Here is a 19815-nt window from a genome sequence, read left to right on the forward strand (position 1 = left end):
CAGAAAGCATGCGTGCAGCGCTCTGCATAACATTCCGAGTGCAGGCTGTACCGGTGGTCAATAAGAATAAAGCGCAGATATGCTGTTCTAAATGGACGTCGGGAACGGGATACTGTTAGACCTCCCGCTCCCGTTCAAATTACACAAGTTACCGACCGCTACCGCGTTTTATTCGGGAATTTAATCCCGCGGCGCAAAAAATCTGGTCGGGTGCCGCGGGAATGCAGACCTCTACCGGAAGGTTTAGCTGGAATTTCAATTATCTGTGGTTTTGAGTCCTTTTACATGTACAGTAGTACAGTGAACTTGTACTGTTGCAGAGATTATTACCCATGTACAGTAGTGCTTTCCTAAGCATTGTTATGGCTAAACTGTCAGTGATAATTGCACAGCTAACTTTTGTGCTGAAGTGTGTGGGAGGCTGCCTTGTGTTCATATAATAAATGTACAGACACACTTTAATTTTGGCACTGTGTTTGTCAGATGTTCTTTCCAACTTGTGTGAATTTTGCACATTGCACAAAAATCATAAAGAAAACATAACATAAACACAAAACAACGTCTCCAAGGTGCTTCAAGACACCTACCTGCAAAGCTACCTGAGAAACTATACACAAGTGCACCTAGGGAGAAAGCTGCTTTAAACGCAAAGGATGGTCACACCAAATGTTGATTTAATTTAGTTAATATAAGTTAATTGATAAAGAAAATCTATGACATTATTTTTGGCAGCATCCTCATTTTACAGCATTTTTACACAAGTGCCTACTGTAGCTTTGCAGGTAGGTCTCTTGAAGCATCTTGGAGATGTTGCCACAGTTCTTCTGGATTTAGTCTGTCTCAGTTTGTTCTGCTTCTTCATGTCATTCCACATCTCACTGGTTTATTACAATTAATTGCAAAATGAATGTCTGGAAATGTAAACTGATATTTCCTACTGACACACTACAGCAAAAGATATAAATAATTGACTTAAAACCATTTTTAGCTGGTGAAAATACTAGTGTTCTAATAATTTTGTCCACCACTGTATAACCAACTCATAAAAGTTATTTATTTATGAATTAAACTAAACTAGTCGTGCAGTATGTTTTTGAATACTTGTAACCGAATAGGCCATAACACTGTAAGAAATCTTTTTTTTTTTTTAATCAGTTAACACTTTGAAATATATATATTTTTTAAGTTAAACTGAGTGAATACAGTTTAATTTTAGAGTTTTTAGTAAAAATATATTTTAAAATATGATGTATTTAAGTTTCTCTCACCACGGAAATAGCCACAGAAACTGGCATGGTGTCAATATTTTAAGTTAATTGTGTAATTGCTGCATTATAGATTTATAAATTGTTTTCAAACAGTTCTCCCTGTTATTAAGAAAAATAGTAATGCCTTTACATTGACTTCTATGATTTCGAAGGACAGATGTATGGTCTGTTTTCTATGCTGTACATTCTTTTTCTTTCAGCACACAGCTTGATTAATGGAAACCAGAAGAGCAAGACCACAAATCCCCAGAGTGTACTTAATAGAAGTAACCCTAACATTTTCCAGCATAAGTTGCGCTTCATTGCTGCCAACAAGCTAGTGAAACTTTATGAGTGCTGATCTAGATTTAGATCAGCAAAGTGCATAAATGCTGATACCAGGCACCGGCGGCTCGTCTGCCTAAAACAGTTTTCTATAAAAGGTTATATTAGAAGCAATATTTCAGTTGAGCTCAGTAAATGGCTTGAACTCAGCCCTAAAACATTTACATCACTTTAAATGCAATGTAAGTTTTGCTTCACATTTAACTGATTCTGCCTGTGTTGATTTCTTTGCTGATTTTAGGGAAAATGTGTCTGACACTTTCTAATGCCACACTTTTTAATGTCACTTTGACTTCAAGTCCCCACAACAGTATTCAAAGGCTTCATGATATTTTCCTGTTGTTTTGTGATTAAGATTTTTTTTAAATATTTTTATTCACAGTTTCTTCCCAATATTTTAGAGCTTGACATAACTAAATGCATGTTCTTTCTTTTTTTCATTCATTCATTCTTTCTTTTTCTTCTTATTTTTTTAAAATTATTTTATCTAAGTACATGCACCAGTTGTGACCACACCACACTTCATTATGCCATTTGACATAATGCTACAACTATTTTACACATTACATTCAAAAATATTTATTATATTCAAAAATGCCCACAAAGTTATAGGATTTTATTATTCCAAATCTAGTAATCACTCTTTAAAATTAGGCTACATCATACAGAATTTTACAGTTTAAGAAGTTGGTTGTTTTGTCTTATTTTAAATAATTTTAAGACATCTTGAGGCCCCTTTGGAAGTTTTCAGAGGCCCCTTGGGTCATTCTGTTTAGTTTTTCTTTGGCCAATGAAAGCAGTCATTGTGATTGCTCAGACTGTGTTTGAAACATCCTCTCTGAGGTTATTTATTTATTTTTTTATGCAGCCTAACGAGAATTTCATGCCTACATGTGGGTCATATGACTGGCTGTATTTGTACGGGTACTCCCATTCCCATACATCCAGTAGTTGTGTGAGAAAGGATGTGCTGTCTGGATTGTTTGTGCCTAACCAGGTAGGAGACTGTGGGTTTGGTGCTGGAAAGGTGTTAGTATGTCCCAGAGGACAAACAGCCTTATTGTTCCTGAGTGAGCCCTTCAGTCAGGATGTGTACAGCCTCTCTGCACAATTACAGCATAATTATTCACTGTAGATTCCCATCAGCGACAGAAACAATGGAGAGACGCTCAAAATCCTCCTCTTCCTATGGGCTCAACTTTCAGTTCCCACAACCAGTTACTTCTGTCCCCCTTTGAACCTTTTTAGATAGTTAGAAACTGACTTCCATTTCCCCCAATATGGCCCCCTAGGGTCTTATCAATAGCCCATTGTCCCATTCCAGATAATTTGCTGTATGGTTATACTGTGAAAAGTGAAAATTGTGTGTCCTACCACTTAGAAAAAATACCACAAGAAGTTCCTGATTGTTTTTAAGGACAAGGCATTGTATTTCATTAGAATTATTGTTTTTATAATACAAAATATCATCCAGGAGATATTATAATTCCTGTTTATTATTGGCAAGAAATTATCATGAAGTTCAAATATTGATTGTTAATACTGATATGTTTACATTTATGGTGGAATTTGTCATTATGGAAAGGAAAAAGTAATATTAAAGGTTGATAAACCTGCCACAAATTCCTGATATTTTTTAGCATTAGACGTTGTTTTTCATCAGTTTCATTATTGCTTAAACTTGAAACCTGAGTCATAGTTCATAGTCAGGATGTTATTTTAACAATGACTCAATTCTGTCTTGTATGACTGTGTACTATCTGATCAGGGGCCTGTTCTTAATATCTGCCACTCCCATAATATCTGTCATCACTCAAATTAATGCACGACTCTACATTATCTGTATAGCATGTGTGTAAGACTCAAATACAATTTTTAAGTAATCATTTTATGACAAATAAATCTCTCAGTGAGTAAAACTGGCTGTGTCTATAGTATTAAAGACTACACAACATTATTATATTATCTTTAAATAACTGTTTAAATGATTATTATTTTAAATTATTGTCCCTGGGTTAGTGGGGTACTCTTGTAATAAAGTAGCGTTGGTAACGGACAGATTTTAAGTATCAATTCTGCTTAAAAAGATGCCATCTAATCCTGTTTACATGAAATAAGCCTGCTCCTGAGCAGGGTTAAGCTTACAGACCTGTTGCTATGACAGCAACTCCGGGATGAGCTTCGAAGAACCAAACTATCCAAGATCATGCCAAATCGTCAACAATCAAATCCAGCTAACTGAGTTAGCGACGTACGAAGAACGGGCCCCTGCTCCTTATCTAGATTAAAAAGCAATGTGCTCTGACTCATCTGTTTCTCTCTGAGATGAGTTGTTCATATGATGATGTCATGAAAATCTCATAGACTAGCACTGAGTGACCCAAGCCATACTGTACAGAATATCGTAGAGACTGGTGGTGGGCTGCTTAAAATATCCTAGCAGCCATATAGCAATGCACTAAAACCCATCAAAAACACTCTGGCAACATGTTGTATTGGCAATTATACAGGTAAGCACCATTCCTATTGTATAGAAATATATTTCATTGTAAAATACTTTCATTTAGTATTGTACTTGCACGTAATTCACAGTTTGAAGAGCTGATGACATCCTGGAACTGCTGCAGGTGGGATTTTACCAAAAACAATGTAACAATGTCCACCGCTGGGCCATTGTAAGGCTGAACAAGCCTGAACAGCCAATGCCTGGAGTGACCAATGGAAAAATCAGGAAGCAGATACAAGCCTATTTCCTCCAGGTTATCTAAATTAAGGATTGAGTTAACGGAGTTCTTTAGACCACCTGACACCTGACATTTGTTTTATGAACCAACACACTTCAGTTGTAATGGTTGTGACTTAACGTAAATGCTGTAACACTGAGACATTTTCAAAATATCTTTCACAACGAAACAATGTCATACAGGTTTGAAATGACATAAAGGTGAAGAAATAGTGACAGAATTTCCCTTTAACTAATGTTGAATCTAACCATGTTAACCAAGTCTAATCTTACCATGTTTTTAAAGACTCTACCATTCAAAAGTCTGGGGTTAGAACAATTTTTAGAACTTTTATTTTGCCTATTAAATTGATCAAAAGAGACAGTAAAGACATTTTAAATTTTATTAATATGTAAAATATGTTTTCATAAGAAACTTCTTGGAAAAACATTTTAAAAAATCTTACTGACATCAAACTTTTGAATGGTAGTGTAATTTCTTAAAGGAGTCATATGATGCTATTTTAAAGATCATTATTTTGTGTATTTGGTGTAACAGAATATGTTGACATGCTTTAATGTTCAAAAAACACATTATTTTTCAAATAACAAGCACACTGATTTTCAATGACATTCTTGTGTTTGTTTTTTTAGGTTTCTGTTGTCCCTTTGTGGATTTTTTTGACTTCTCGTTATGGCTATCACTGAGAAGACATGGTTTTTAATCAGTTCAGCTGGCAGGAAGTACATGTGACCGTTTTGCACTGCATACATTGGAATATTTGCCTGATACTGCGGCCTTCAGACCCCCTACAGAAAGAAGTTTGGCACTCAAGTCCCCATTGGAAGCAGGTTGACTGGCCACTCGAAGCCACCTCTCATCCAGAAAACACCCACACACCTCAGAGCCCAACACAGACTGCAGTTTCTAAGGTACGTACCATTCATAGAGTGCTTTAAAACCTGTTTGTTTTTCCTGTCTGAGGCTGGTACGCAGGGAAAGGGAAATGTATCAGCGTTTGGAACAACAATATCAGGATGCAGGAAGCGACCCGCAAGAGTGGCAGCTCATTTTCATTGGTGCTACTCTGTGTAAATCACCTAAGGGTATGCGGGCAGGCAGTGTCCCTGCTGGGTTTCACAAATAGCATGACCTTTGTGACTGTATTCAGCAAAGTAACCTCATAATAGCTTGAAGAGAGCAGGCATCCATGACTTTTGTTTTTTTCGTATCCAAAATGACATACATCTGTTTGCCTGGTTAAATCAACTTTGCTGGTCTATTTGATGCATGTGTGGGCATATTAAAGCACAGCTGGCACGATTCAGCTTTTGTAGGTGGTAGGCTGAAGACAAACAAAAGGAAACACTGCAGAACAAGGGCTTTTTTCCAAACTAAACGGCTCTATCAGATGGAGAAAGTTTGACAGTCTACCAATCAGTCTCTCGTTCACCGTCTTTGTCTTTGTTTGGCAGCTGAGGGGAACTAAAGAGGTCAGTCCTCACCAGCTGTTTGCTGACCCACACATCTTGTGTAGCACCTCTAAAGCCTTGTATTGGCAAGAGATGACAGGCTAACCTTTCGTGCAGGCCAGCTGCGATAAAGAGAACTATGCATTGGGCAAACACTACAGGTTATGGTTGGCAACCCCACAAGCACAAGATTCATTAATCTTTCATAGACTGGAGCCCAACTGCGCAGATAACGCCCTCTAATAAAACACAATTTCCATTAGCCAGCAAAACATACCTTTTGAGGGGGAAAAGCACTGTTTATTTTTTCTTATTCTCATTGTATTGTTTTGATTTGACCCTTTCCGTAAGAAACTGTCCCACCTTGTAAATTACCCATCATTCCATTTTTTCCTGCTACAGATAAGTGCTTATCATTGTTGGGACGGCTCAAAATTGCTGAAAATGACTGCTGTGGAATGTGCTGTACTCATGCCCAGACAGGAAAGTAAAGGCCTTGATGATATCGGAAGGCTATCTACTCTGAAAAATGTTGAAATATTTTAAAACAACCAACAAATAACACCAGTGTGAGGCAATGAATTGTTGTCCCTATTTGTTCATATAAATATTTAGCATTTTAGTATGTTTTAAGTGTATTTATGAAGTGTTTACTAGGGAACAACTGCTCACTTTGTATATCGCTTTAGTAGTTACACAGTTTGTATAATGCAGTTTTATATAACCCAGGCTCATTGGGAAAACCTAAACATGCCTGTGTCAAAATTTCTGCGAAATAATATTTTGAATGTGATATGTCCTGTGAGTGTAGCTAAAACCACATTTAGCTTTATCCAAAAAAGATGAACGTGAATCTGGCAACAATTTATTCTTGGGTTACGTTGGTTGTTGTACGTACACGCATAGTTACGTATTTGGAGTTTTGCGAAAATATAGATGCACGTTTTTCCAATAAACGTGCCCAATTGGCTATATAGGTTAATTCACGGCCACATACATTGTTCACGTCCTTGTAGTACTTGTAATTACAATTTGTAAAGATGCAATTTTCTAAGAGTGCCGACTTGTGCCGCCTAAACGCTGCAACGTCATACAAACACTCAGCTCTGAAATGGCAGCTGCTTCAGTTGTAAAATGCAGTTATTTTGTTATACTTCTGTTTAACAATTACTATAACTGACTGATAATCTTAATAATTAAGGATAATATGAAAATAAACAAAAAACAAAGTTTAAAGCATTTGAATTACTTGTTGTATTGCGGTTTTGTCTGTCCACCTTATTTTTAATGTAAGAGCGGTGTGACTGTTTTTAGTTTGAACGGTAATAACGACTATACTGCAGAATACTGTATATTTCGACCTATCTAACAAAGACCTAATCATTTCAGAAGTCCAAAAATAGAAGAAATACCAGAAATATTTGAATGAAAATAAATATTAAATCAAATATAAAATAATTCATAAATACTCTTTCAATCTTGTATATACAGTTGGTTGGTATGGTTTAACTTTGATTCTGGTCTCAAATACTGTACATTATGAACTACCTTAGCTGTACCATATCAATCATTAAGTTCTGTACTAGACATTTCTTGACATTGTGCTTGTTTCTCTTAGGCTCAGTGGTTTGAGTATTTCCTGACCTTGAGGTTCTCAAAACTAATCACTACTTGAGAGGCTCCCGTATCTGGCCACAGATCACAAAAGACAGTTCATCCCAAGGCACAGCCCATTTCCCTGCCTATCTAAACAAAGGAAATGGCTCTCGAATGTACAGTAAACCACTAACAGTCATTTACACATGTAGTTCCCCAAAATGGAGTCCTTGGTTCTCATTTAGTGGTCCTCACACATAATGTATCGGTTTGTCTTCAGTCTTGTGGTGTTTTTTATGAAGATTGTTTTTGTTTATGGCAGGTTTCACATTGCTTATGCAGTTTGAGTAGCTAGGAAGCATGTCCTCCGCTAAAGGAGGATCTCTTTTATCCCAATCCAACCCTGATGCAGGGTAGCCATCATGTGCTACAGGAAGAAAGAGATGGTTTCTTTCCTCAAACGATGGTATTTGAGCTTTAGCTGGTGCTGTTCTAGAAGAAGTCACCCTAATAAGTTTATTAATCTCCTCCTTGCTTTGATATCTCTTTTCTAGTCGATGTGTTACTGCTAGCTGAAGCAGATGGAGAAGCTCCACAATGTTGAGGAGAACAGAAACCGCAGCAATGACCTGCGTGTATATGGTGAAGATTGTTTTTTCTGTGGGTCGTGAGACAAAACAGTCCACCGTGTGAGGACAGGGAAACCTCTCGCACTCATACTTTGCCTCGATTACAAACCCATAAAGGATCCATAGACCCACAATGAAGCCAATCTCAATGAGAACCTTTAGCACTATGCTAGTCGCATAAGCGCACAGCAGTTTCCCTTTGAGCTTTGGAGGTCCTGGAGCTCTGTGGTTCTTCTCCTCGCTCTCTTCATCTTCCTCCTTTATTACCTCCAATTTAAACTCGCTGGTTTTTCTCTGTCTTCTGCCCTCCTCCTCCGGCTTCTCCTCCAGACTCTTTTCAGTTCTAGTCCTCAGGGCCACATAGCCAAAGTAGAAAATGGTTGGTGTTGAGACGAAGATGACCTGCAGAACAAAGAAACGGAAGTGGGAGATGGGAAAGGCCTTGTCATAGCAGACGGACTCACAGCCAGGCTGTTTGGTGTTGCAGACGAAGTCAGACTGTTCGTCGTCCCATGCAGATTCGACCGCCGTGCCAAGCACAAGCATGCGGAAGAGGAAGAGCACGGTTAGCCACACACGCCCCACACCAGTCGAGTACTCCTGACCTTCCTCTAGCAGGTGCTCCAGAAAACCCCAGTCAGCTCTGGACATCCTCTACACAGGCAGAAATACAGGCTTGAGAATGTGAACCATATATAGAAACACTGATTCTCCTCTAAATTATCCTGGTAGACAGCATGAGTCACTCTTAAGACCACCTCAAAGAATAATGCCTCTGATCATTCAGGTTGTCCGGATTTAATAGGGAACAGACTGATTCTGTTTTTCATTTCTCCTGCAATTACTGAAGCAGGTTGCATCTGGCAACATACTTTTTCTGTTTAGTCATTTATAATTTTGCATGGGCAATTTGTACGTTAGTTGGGGTGAGACTATTTTATGAACAGCTGTAAAATGTACTGAAGTGATTCCAAAAGCTGTGGTCAAGTGTGGCTTATCTTGAAATTTGCTCATTAATTATTTAGTATAACCCAGTTGCATTTTAAGTCAATCTGTAATCAATCATTAGATACATATGTATTTGGGCTTGGTAAAATTGTTTTATTTTTTGAAAAAAGTCCCTTTTCAAAATGCAGTTTATTCCTGTGATGGCAAAGCTGGATATTCTAGTCTGCAGTGTCACATGATCCTTCAGAAATCATTCTAATATGCTAATTTGCTGCTCAAGAAACATTTCTTATTATTTCAGTGTTGAAAACAGTTGTACTGCTTAATAGTTTTGTGAAAACTGTAGTTTGTTTACAAAATAGTTTTATTAGAAATACAATTTATTGTATTTATTAGAAATACAATATTTTGTAACATTAGAAATGTCTTACTGTCAGGTATGATCAAATTAATTTGTCCTTGCAGAATTAGATAAAAAAATATATCTTGAATTATACTATATTGGGATGGACAATATATTATTTAGTTATTAGCCAAATATTAGTGTTTTCGTTTCTTTTTATATATTGGTATCAGTCAAACATTGGATAATTATTTGTGCAGGCTTATTTACTCTATTCTGATTACATTTGCCATCACCTAAAAATACTAATAAAAATGTAATAGCTTTTAAATGTAATCATTAGTAAATCTCAAAATTTATATCCATTGTTCATTATAATGTTGTGATGCCTACTGACTTGTAGTGCACATATCTGGTTTTAGTTTTTAGTGTTTTATTTGTAATGTATAAATAAAAAGCACAGTAAATAATGTAGTAATATTTAATTAGATAATTAAATTATTAGATATCTGCATTTACATTCAAATACATATCGGTATTGATAATACCGGTTATCAAGCTAAATGACCCTTTTAACAGTGCTAGAGAGAAAAGAGCATGGATGACCGACCCTGGACCCTGCGCAATGAGAGTTAGTCATCATGGACAGAGAGTTTAATAATGCGTAATCAAGCGTGTGCTTCTAACGAGAAAGCCCATCTCTTTTCACAGAAAGCCCATGGGATGCATGGCCACAGCATTCCCTCTTAAAATGATTCACATTTGTGTAAACATCCCATCAACGCTGCTAAATAGCAAACTTTCCTTGTGTTTTCTTATTTATTTTCTCATTTATTTTGGCTGGAGGCTTGGTTTGTTTGTGTTTGCTTACATGAACACCAGGCAGATCTGTTCTAAACTTCTAAAATTGTTCTAAGAAATACTTTTGTGTCATGGCTAAAGGGGTTATCTTAAATGGATGTAGCCAGAGGAACTGTCTGAAGTAGTTATGTCTTGTATAATAATGAAATATGAATTTAGGAACTTTAGTTCACAGACATTTAGTATTCATCTTTATAATGCAGCACTAAACAGTTTTCAGAAATGTCTCTAATTTTTAAAGAAAATTTCACGTTACAGTTTCTTTTCTTTTTTAAATTATTTATTGAATATTGTGAATATATATATATAGTCTACAGTAAGAAATATATATATATATATATACAGTATACACACACACACACACACATACACACTTTTACAATCAGAACTAAAACCATAACAAAAAGCGGTAGTGTTTTCAATCATATTCAATAAAAAGTCAATAACAAATATTATATACAGCAGTTCAGAAGTTCACGTATATATTCAAATAAAGAACATTTCAAACTTTAAATTTTTTGAATTCACAATGATATATGTCAAAGATTAAATAACCTAATTTGGTTGTTGGGTAAATTTATTTTATCATGGCAGCACAATTAAATATTACGTAGCTTCACTGTTGACTGAACTCTAAAACACAGTTTATCATATGTGAACGCTCTTACCTGTCAACCCTGTTTTATGTTTATCGTCTGTTATCTGTGTGAGGAGATTCTGCCGCTGAGAGTTTTATATAAGCCCTTGTGGTCGAAGCCCAGCCGCTTAATCAGAAAAAGAAACAAGTGAGGGAAAGGAAACTTTTCCATGCTTTATAGAGGCCCTCCCACAGGAACTCAGTGCAGGAAAGGGAATGGATGGATTCAAAAATAGATTTTCTGTGCTGAGCCTTTCAAAGGCCAATTTTGTCATGGAGAATTACAGTGTTTGAACATGCATATTGCAGTCTGACCTATTTTGAACTTCAGTTACGTGTATTTCTTGTATTTCAGAGTTTACCCTTATGAAAAGACATAAGATTCTTTTTTAATTTGCACCTAAATAATATTTTTTGGCAAAACCCTAATCATGGTTTAAAATAATTATATATGCATTATGTGATTGATGCGTAATTCTATGTACTTCATTAACCTTAAGTACATTTTTAGGAGATTGACAAAAAGAAAATGTATGGAGAAACAGATCTGATGTGTATTCTCTGTCTTCACCACAGGGAGGCCCTATAGACTAGCAATGTAGAGGCAGATTGATGCATAGAGGAGGGCACATGCTAAAATGACTAATTATTGTAATTTCATTAATTTCAGCATGAATTGATCTTTTTTCTTCCCTGCGCAAGTTAAAGACATAAAATGAAATGCTGCCTTAAAAAAGGCACAATAAATTTATGGCCAAAATATTTCAGATGGTTGACATGTTGATATGAGGCAGTAAGCTGGATCCACGTTTCACCCTTCCTAATACCTCAGTGCATTTGGGTATAAGAGAAGTTTATCCTTTGATTTAGGTAACTTTCATGCCCCCATGGATTTTAGTTTTTTTTTTTTTTTTGTCTCCGCTAAACCTTAAGTTTATAGCTCTGGGGGGAAAACAATCTGTTTAAAGTGATTATTTAATTTAAAGCAAAGAGGTTGTTGTGCGCTCGCTTATGACATTTTTGGAGGAATAATATTAATAATTTCATCCTTTTCCTTTGTTTACTGCATTTTGAAAACATTTCAGTATGCTACAGTTAGCACAGGCCGTAGCAGAGAAATATGCTCCTAAAGCCTGATGAACTAAATCCTAGATAACCCTCTGAAATATTAGCGCAATATTTCTTATTCTTGAGTCCTTCCATTTTTTTTATATCAACTAACGACGTCAGTGTTTATTCCCCATGGTCGTCTTTTCCTTGTACTCAGCATCACAGAAAGCAGAAACAGTTTTCCAGTGAACCATTCCAATCAGTGCTGCACCATAAAAACTGTCAATATGCTGATAGGTTATTGACATAAAGACTTCTGTTTAATCTGCCGGCAGGTTACAGGCAAGAAAGCATTTCTAAAGGCTGGTTAAATTGACAGTGAATCACCCTGACATGCCGAGCTCGCGGTGTATGATTGTTATTATGCTCATAAATGTTTGCTTTGAGCAGTAAAAGGTGCCAACATTTATGATACCCAACAATTATCCTGGAACACATTATTTTATACATGATTTCGTAATTCTGCATAGTCTACTATTAGGTGTTAACAGTGTCATAAAGAATACCCTGCTTATGCTTAATAAATGTTATTACTAACATAAATATAATTTTTTATATAAACTAATTGTTAACATAGCATTATGTAATTATTCACTGCCTCTTATGTTTTTCCAAACTCATATGACTTTATTTCAATTTTTGAAGAATATCCTGGCCTTTTTACAATGTGATGAATGTGAATCAAAGCTGGGGCTGTCAAGCTCCAAAATGACGAAAAACATCATAAACATGGTCCATATTATGCACTATATTCAAAGTCTTCCGATGCCTGAAATGTACTTTATTCACTGAAAAATACTTCACTGAAAAACTCTTTGAGAGTTCTAATTGTATAAAATGTTTTTTTATTTGTTTGTTTGTTTTTGCTTTGTTGTTGTTTTGTTTGCTTTTTTGTTTTGTGTTGTATTTTGCTTTGTTTTATTTTTTGCTTTTTGTGTCTTATGTTTTGTTTGAGTCAGAACTTAGAATTTTCAATTCTTTTTGTTTTGTTTTGTTTTTTGTTTTGTTTGAGTCATAACGTCTTTCAATGATTTGTTTACAAATTGGAAGTTCAAGTCCAATGATTTTGTTGCATACAAGTTAACAACGCACTTGAAGATTATCAGTGAATTTATTTTCCTCATATAAAGTTATCATTTGACTTAAGATGACTTGTTATGTATAGTGCACAAGTCATTGGTTTTGAAGCTTGAAAGCTCCAGTTCTCTATTGATTTTATTTGTGTGGAAAAGAATGGCCAGTACATTATTACAATTTTCTCCTTATAAAAGAAATATTCACACAGGTTTGGAACAACATGAGGGTGAGTAAATGGTGACTTGGGTGAACTAATACATTAACTACTAATATTGTAAGCATTATATAATGTTGGAGTAAAGCGATCTTCATAGAGTATCATTTAGGCAAGAGAGGCAGAGGACAGCTGTGTGGGGGCACATTTCTGGGATTCAGTCGCTATCACATTTTTCATGTCCTCTGATTCAGTCTACACATGGGAGGTGGAGGCTGTGACCGCACACTGAATTCAGAGGTGACCTTTAGCTGTGATTTGACACAAGCCTCAGTGGAAATTTGATTTCGGTTTTGTTCTGTCCTACAATTGCCAGGACACACAGTGTGATGGAGACGTGTTGTGATGTGCCTTGTGTATCACAAGGCCATGTGATAGCTTGAGTAAATATCAATGTCCCTACTGCCTGTCCCAGAGTGTGCAATTCATGAATGCATGAAACAAACATGTGAGCATGATATGAAAATATAACCAAGTTTATGAATCATGAAATAGCTTTGAGCTTACCAGTGCCATACGAGCCTGACTGTGATTTAGAAACAATCTGTGAGATGTTCACGCTCTAAATTGTGCTGATTGATGAAACATGCATTATGAAAGTGTGGAGCCTTGTGTAAGGTTGAAGGCTCTTTATGTTATTACAGCATCAGACACTAAGCAGTCATTACTCAACCATGTAATAGTAAATGTGGCTTCTCCTGTAATTATAGGCCTGCTCTATCCCCTCTCTATCATATTTAACTAAGAACCCGTGTCTAAAGGAGAAATTAAAGTCAATATCACACAATACGTTTCTAAATGATCATTTACTAAAATGTACTAAAATTACCCTCCACCAGATGTGTTTCGCCCATCACAAATCACCACTTTCATCCATAGCTTATATCACTGTCATCTACAATTATAGTGCATAGTGGCGGGGGACTGTCTCTCAGGTGCTTAATTGAATCTGTACAGAAAGAATGATGCAAAAATGTTACCATAATATTGAGGCTGCACTGCTTCAAGCACTGTTGCTGAAACTTACATCAGAGATTCATAAGGGAAGTGTGCTTAATGAAGTTTTTACAATGGGATATAATATATATTTTTTGCAAGATATTTGAAAACGCATAAATGTAAGTATTTATCAGAGTAGATTTTAACTTGTACAGTGACATTACATCTTTGAGATGTACAAAGTATAATGCTAAGGTTTCATTTATATATTAATATCAATGTTCATAAAAGCCAGGGTCTATATTAAATAGGTCAAAAGTGACAGTAAATACTTTTACATTTTTTCTCTCATTTGTTAAAAACCTTTCTATTCATGTAAGTATCCTTTTAAAAATTGTCACGTTTTCCACAAAAATAAATAAATAAGCAGCTGTTTTCGATATTGATGATAATAATAAAATTGAGCAGCTAGAGCAGCAAATCAGCATATTAGAATGATTTCTGAAGGACCATGTGACACGGAAGTAATGGCTGCTGAAAATTCAGCTTTGCAATTACAGGAAAATATTACATAATAAAATAGAAAACAATAACAGTTATTTTAAATTGTAGTATTATTTCACATTATTGATGTTTTACTGTATCAAATAAATAAAGCTCAGTGGTTCAGAACCATGCCACCGACCAATCGATATTCTGTATGCAAATGTTACAATGACATCACTGTTGGCTGTTAGATTTGCAGTGTTTTATCAGTGTATGTCAATGGGACTTGCTCTTTACTTAGAGCGCTTCAGCTGATCTGAGATCTGCTGCAACACAGTTGCACAGTAATCGTTCTTGCAGTCGCTGACCAAGGTGCTGAACATAATTAAATCATCCCATGCAGCAGAAACAGGACTTCACACCTATACTATCCTCCTTTGAGCCTTTGTGTAATTGTTCCCATGGAAATGTAGCAGTTTATTACTCTAGACTTTGACTTGGAGAGCCATGCATGTTTTTGAAGAAGTCATATTCCCGCAGGCCGGCTTACTAATGTGTGTGCAAAGTTACGCTGCATTCATTTGCACAGAGTCTGAGCTGACACCAGAGGCTGTGAAAATAACACTCGTGCCTGCCAAAACGTTGCCTGAGCCAGATAAAAAAGAAACCCCAAAAGCGTGATATAATTTTTTTTTTGGAATATTAAAAGGATGGTGACAATGTGTTAGTGACACTATGGAACCGCAAGGCTGAAAGCATAAAATTAAGTCCAGTGATTAGTTTTCTGTGTTTTAATGAATGACTAGGGTGTGAAAAATAAATAAATAAATAAATAGAAATAAACCAATCATTTTGCATGCTTTTAAAAAAGTGTTAAACTTAAAGGAACAGTTCACCCAAAAATGAAAATTTGCTGAAAATTTACGTATCCTCAGGCCATCTATATGAGTTTGTTTCTTCATCTGAGCAGATCTGGAGAAATTTAGCATTACATTATTTGCTCACCAATGGATCCTCTGCAGTGAATGGGTGCCATCAGTATCAAAGTTCAAACAGCTGATAAAAGCAAAACAAGTAGGAGTAAGCGTTATTATGGATTATGGAATGGTATTTTTGACAGAAACGACAGCAAAACACCCTGATTTGTTTCTTACAAACATGCAGCTTTTCACTTCAAAAGACGTTGAATTGATAGACTGAAGTCATGTGGATTACGTGTGGATTATTGTGATGTTTTTATCAGCTTGGACTCTCATTCTGATGGCACCCATTCACTGCAGAGGACCCACTGGTGAGCAAATAATGTAATGCTACATTTCTCCAAATCTGTTCCGAAGAAGAAACAAACTCATCTACATCTTGGATGGCCTGAGGATAAGTACATTTTCAGCAAATTCTCATATTTGAGTTTACCACAAAACAACTTGTAACATCCACTGTAAAACATTCCCAATGATTATGTCAACATTACATTTAATATATTTAAAAATAAATAAATATACCAACGTGATTTCCACAGTACTTGGTGGACGCTTATGTTCCCAACATGAACTTCGGCATGAATAAATGTTTCTTTTTAATTTGCTGTAGCTGTTGTTAAGACTATCACTTTTAGTTCCTTTTGTAATATTAATAGTCAGTTTTGTATGCTGAGTGTTGACGTGTATCTATCTGCCTTGCAGAAATAACAACGGCTCACCATAATAGCGCTAAAATTGTCTATTTATTTATTAGTAATTTGTTTTGACAGAAAAATTACCTAACCTTATTGACTTATTGATCAGTCAGTTTTTAAACTGCTGATGCGTCACCACATGTGAATATAATCTTAGTCCACTCACTATCTACTGCTTTCTTAAATCTCATATTTTGTCGACAATTACTTTATTAATCATTTACTTTTCCTGTCGATCCTTTAAATTAGTCTCGCTGACGTAATCAACACATTATGTATAGCCTACAGAAGGTATCCGTCTACTGGGCCTATACTTTTCAGTAATAGCTAGGCCTATAACTAGCATCCATTTTAGCTAAGTAATTTCTGCTTAATGTCAATTTGACCAGGAAATATACTGTAGGGAAAAAAACTATTAGCAGCAGAGCAGTGCTCCTTTGTTTCAAAGCACTGGAGATCCGTTGCTCCATGGATCCCCGCATCAGTCCTGACATCGTATCGCACGCGTTGATTTTATTCCTTCACTTTTATCCCTTTCTAAACCACAGTAACAGCAGCATATTCCTTCATTAAGAAGCAGATTCGTTCTTCGGATGCATTTGCATGTTGTCTCGTGTCCGAGCGCATATCTCTGCCCCTCCTCCCAGCGAGGTGCTGCGGGGAGATCCGCGGACCAATAGAAACGCGAGGCTGGGACAGAGGGAATCCTGAGCGCTGCGCTCAGGATCTCAAACAGCGGCGAGTAACGGACCGTCCGCACGCGCAACGAACCCTCGGCCCGGAGGAATATCGAATAGCTATTATCAGTACGGGAATGCGAGTCTGACCTGCTAACTTAAACGCAAGGTAAGCAGAACGCGGATGCGTCTTTAATGCATTGCATGAATTGCGTGGTTTTCTTGAGTCCTGCAAGTTAAAAGCTGGATACAGTATGCAAATATCCATTGGAAGCTGTCACAGTGCACATGGACTTACCTTTCAAGATGATCTACTCACATCGTAAGCATGTTTTTGATGTTAGGGATATGGGTTATGCCTCAAAGGATATGTTGGAAGCACATACTGGTGGGTACTTCCTGCATGACAAGATATCCTGCCCCTGTTATAATTTTTTAAGATGACTATAGTGGGTCATCTTGAGCACCTGTACTAAATCAACCCATCTGCCTGGCTTCATCTCATGAGACCTTTGCAGCTGTAACAACTTGACAGCACTTGGAAGTTTTGTCACGGAGCTCTGGAGCCGTTACGAATCTAAGCACTTTGGGGGATGATCAGGGACCTCTGAACCTTGGAGCAACTTAAGTTAATGAATGTCCTGGACAGGGATGAGCTAAATGGCATCACACTCACTGGTTATAGTCTGAGGTGGATGCTAAAGGTCCGCAGATTGAGCTAGACTGTCAAAGCACATCATATGTGAAGGCTTTTGAACTGTAGGTTAGTGGTTTTGTCATAAACATGCCGTATGCATATGTGGATCAAATCATGTGATTCTGTGAGAAGGTATTGATTAAAATTAGTCTCCTCACCCAGTTTGTTGCACGAAAGCCGTGGGCCGTGTACGTGGAGAGTTAATGAACTCATTTGATATAGGATCTGAAAAAGGCTTAGGATGATAAGGGTGCATTTTTTCAGGGTCTTCAAGGCAAATGCTCACTAAGCATTTAATATTGATTCTTCTGAATGTGACTCACTCTGTTTTCCATATCACAGGTGCATATAGTTTAAATACAAGAGAAGTGGGTCAAAATATGATAAACGTGTCACGAGATCATTAGCATTGATCTGTTGTTTGATGTCTTGATGTTACTGCCAGTGTGCTGTGTAGTTTCTGCAGCTCAAGCAGAGGCGAATTGAATAAGTAGGTTAACTAACTGCTCATTGACTCAATTATATTTCGCCCTTATTTAGAAAAATGACACGTGAACTGCTGTGTTTGATTCACTTCGCTCCGCTGGCATAGAGGCTTTTGCTTGGGGGGAAAGAGAAGCTATACCTAATTGTTGGGAAGGAAAAAAGGGATCAGAGCTAATTATGCCAAGATAAACGCTTTGATTATTTATATCCTCCAAATCCGTTTAATTCTTCTCATTGTCAAAAAAGCCTGAAATAATGGAAGCGTATTTATGAGTACACGATTATGTGTTTTATCTAATGTTAAAGTCTGGAGGGTGGGATTTTTTTTCACCGTCACTGAGGTTATGTTGGAATCCTTTTATTTTTCAAGTTACTTGCTAATTAATAATTAGCAAGTAACTTGCAAGTTACTTGCTAGTTCATTCTATTATAGGCAAATTAGAGCAAAAGGGTTTAATTTAGGTTTGAGACTGGTGCGGAGCAAGCGAATGTCTTTGCTGTTGACTTTTCCTCCCTCAACAATAAACCATTGCCGTAACACTACTGCCCTGCCTATTTATAAAGGACGCCTTTGGGGACTTACGCTGCAGGTTATCTGCCTGTCCATTTTTATTTTGACCACCACTGTGAAGTTTGTAGTAGCTAAACAGATAGTCCCTCATGAGCTCAAGGCACAGAACAGTTTTTTCAGCATTTTCACACATATTCATGTAAGACCTCATCTATACTCGGATTCAGAGAGTAGTTATCCCCTCAGAGATTCCTCCTCTAGCTCCTGATTCCTCTTGATTTAACTTGAGCACAACGCCGTAGCCGTATCCAGACACACTGATTATGAAGATTCTCTGCAATGAGGCTCTGGGTTTAAACATTGGGCTTCATTTACGAGCAGAATGAACTATTCAGAGGTGGCTCTGACTTAAAGGGATAGTTCACTCAGAAATGGAAATTCTGTCATTAATTACTCACCCTCTTGTTATTCCAAACTCGTAAGACCTTCATTCATCTTCAGAACACAAATTACGATATTATTGATGAAATCCGAGAGCTCTCTGACCCTCCATTTGACAGAAAGGGTCTTACCACATTCAAGGTCCAGAAATGTACCAAAGAACATCAACAAAATAGTCCATGTGATGTCAGTGGTTCAACCGTAATTTTATGAAGCTACGAGAATACTTTTTGTGCGAGAATCGATTTGATTTTGACGCAATATTTACACTGAAGCTCGCAGGCGGATGTTAGGGGCATGACATTTCCCGACCAGGCGCCGAGTGGTGCCAATCACAACACACACTGGCCCAGCTAACCAATCACAGCACATTTCGTATTTCAGAAGGCGGGCCTTCATTTGATACAGAACCCATTCGAGCCGTTCATGCCAGACTGGGGAGAGATGTGTTGTAATAATGTCAAATATAGTACACCCCCAAAACAAAATCAAGACTTTGTAAAAGAGCATAATAGGACCCCTTTAAAAATGTATGTTCAATGGAGTGATCCGCACTCGTTGTGCCATATAACACCACTTTCAGTTTGCCACACAATGAAATGTATTGAGCATCCCATAATAAAAAGGCCATTTTGCATTTTGGTTATCAATAAAGGAGTTTACTGGTATCGGAGTGCTTTATGAGCCAGTCCTGAATTTAG

General features: G+C 36.9%; 1 protein-coding gene across 1 annotated transcript; it reads right to left on the minus strand.

Annotated features, from left to right (window-relative positions):
• Window positions 1-7283: 7283 nt before the first annotated feature.
• Window positions 7284-10919, minus strand: gja4 (gap junction protein alpha 4). The gene is made up of 2 exons (XM_016535653.1): window positions 10833-10919; window positions 7284-8666 (listed from the first exon to the last, which is right to left on the minus strand). The coding sequence occupies exon 2, from the start codon at window positions 8661-8663 to the stop codon at window positions 7635-7637; it is 1029 nt and encodes a 342-aa protein (XP_016391139.1). The 5' UTR covers window positions 8664-8666; window positions 10833-10919; the 3' UTR covers window positions 7284-7634.
• Between the last annotated feature and the right edge of the window lie 8896 nt (window positions 10920-19815).

This window comes from Sinocyclocheilus rhinocerous, unplaced genomic scaffold (genome assembly GCF_001515625.1).
Source record: "Sinocyclocheilus rhinocerous isolate Xijiao unplaced genomic scaffold, SAMN03320098_v1.1 scaffold396, whole genome shotgun sequence".
Lineage (NCBI taxonomy): Eukaryota > Metazoa > Chordata > Actinopteri > Cypriniformes > Cyprinidae > Sinocyclocheilus > Sinocyclocheilus rhinocerous.

Excerpts from the sequence above, each read along its gene's own strand:
- gja4 (XM_016535653.1), bottom strand. The coding sequence starts at position 8,663 with ATGTCCAGAGCTGACTGGGGTTTTCTGGAGCACCTGCTAGAGGAAGGT.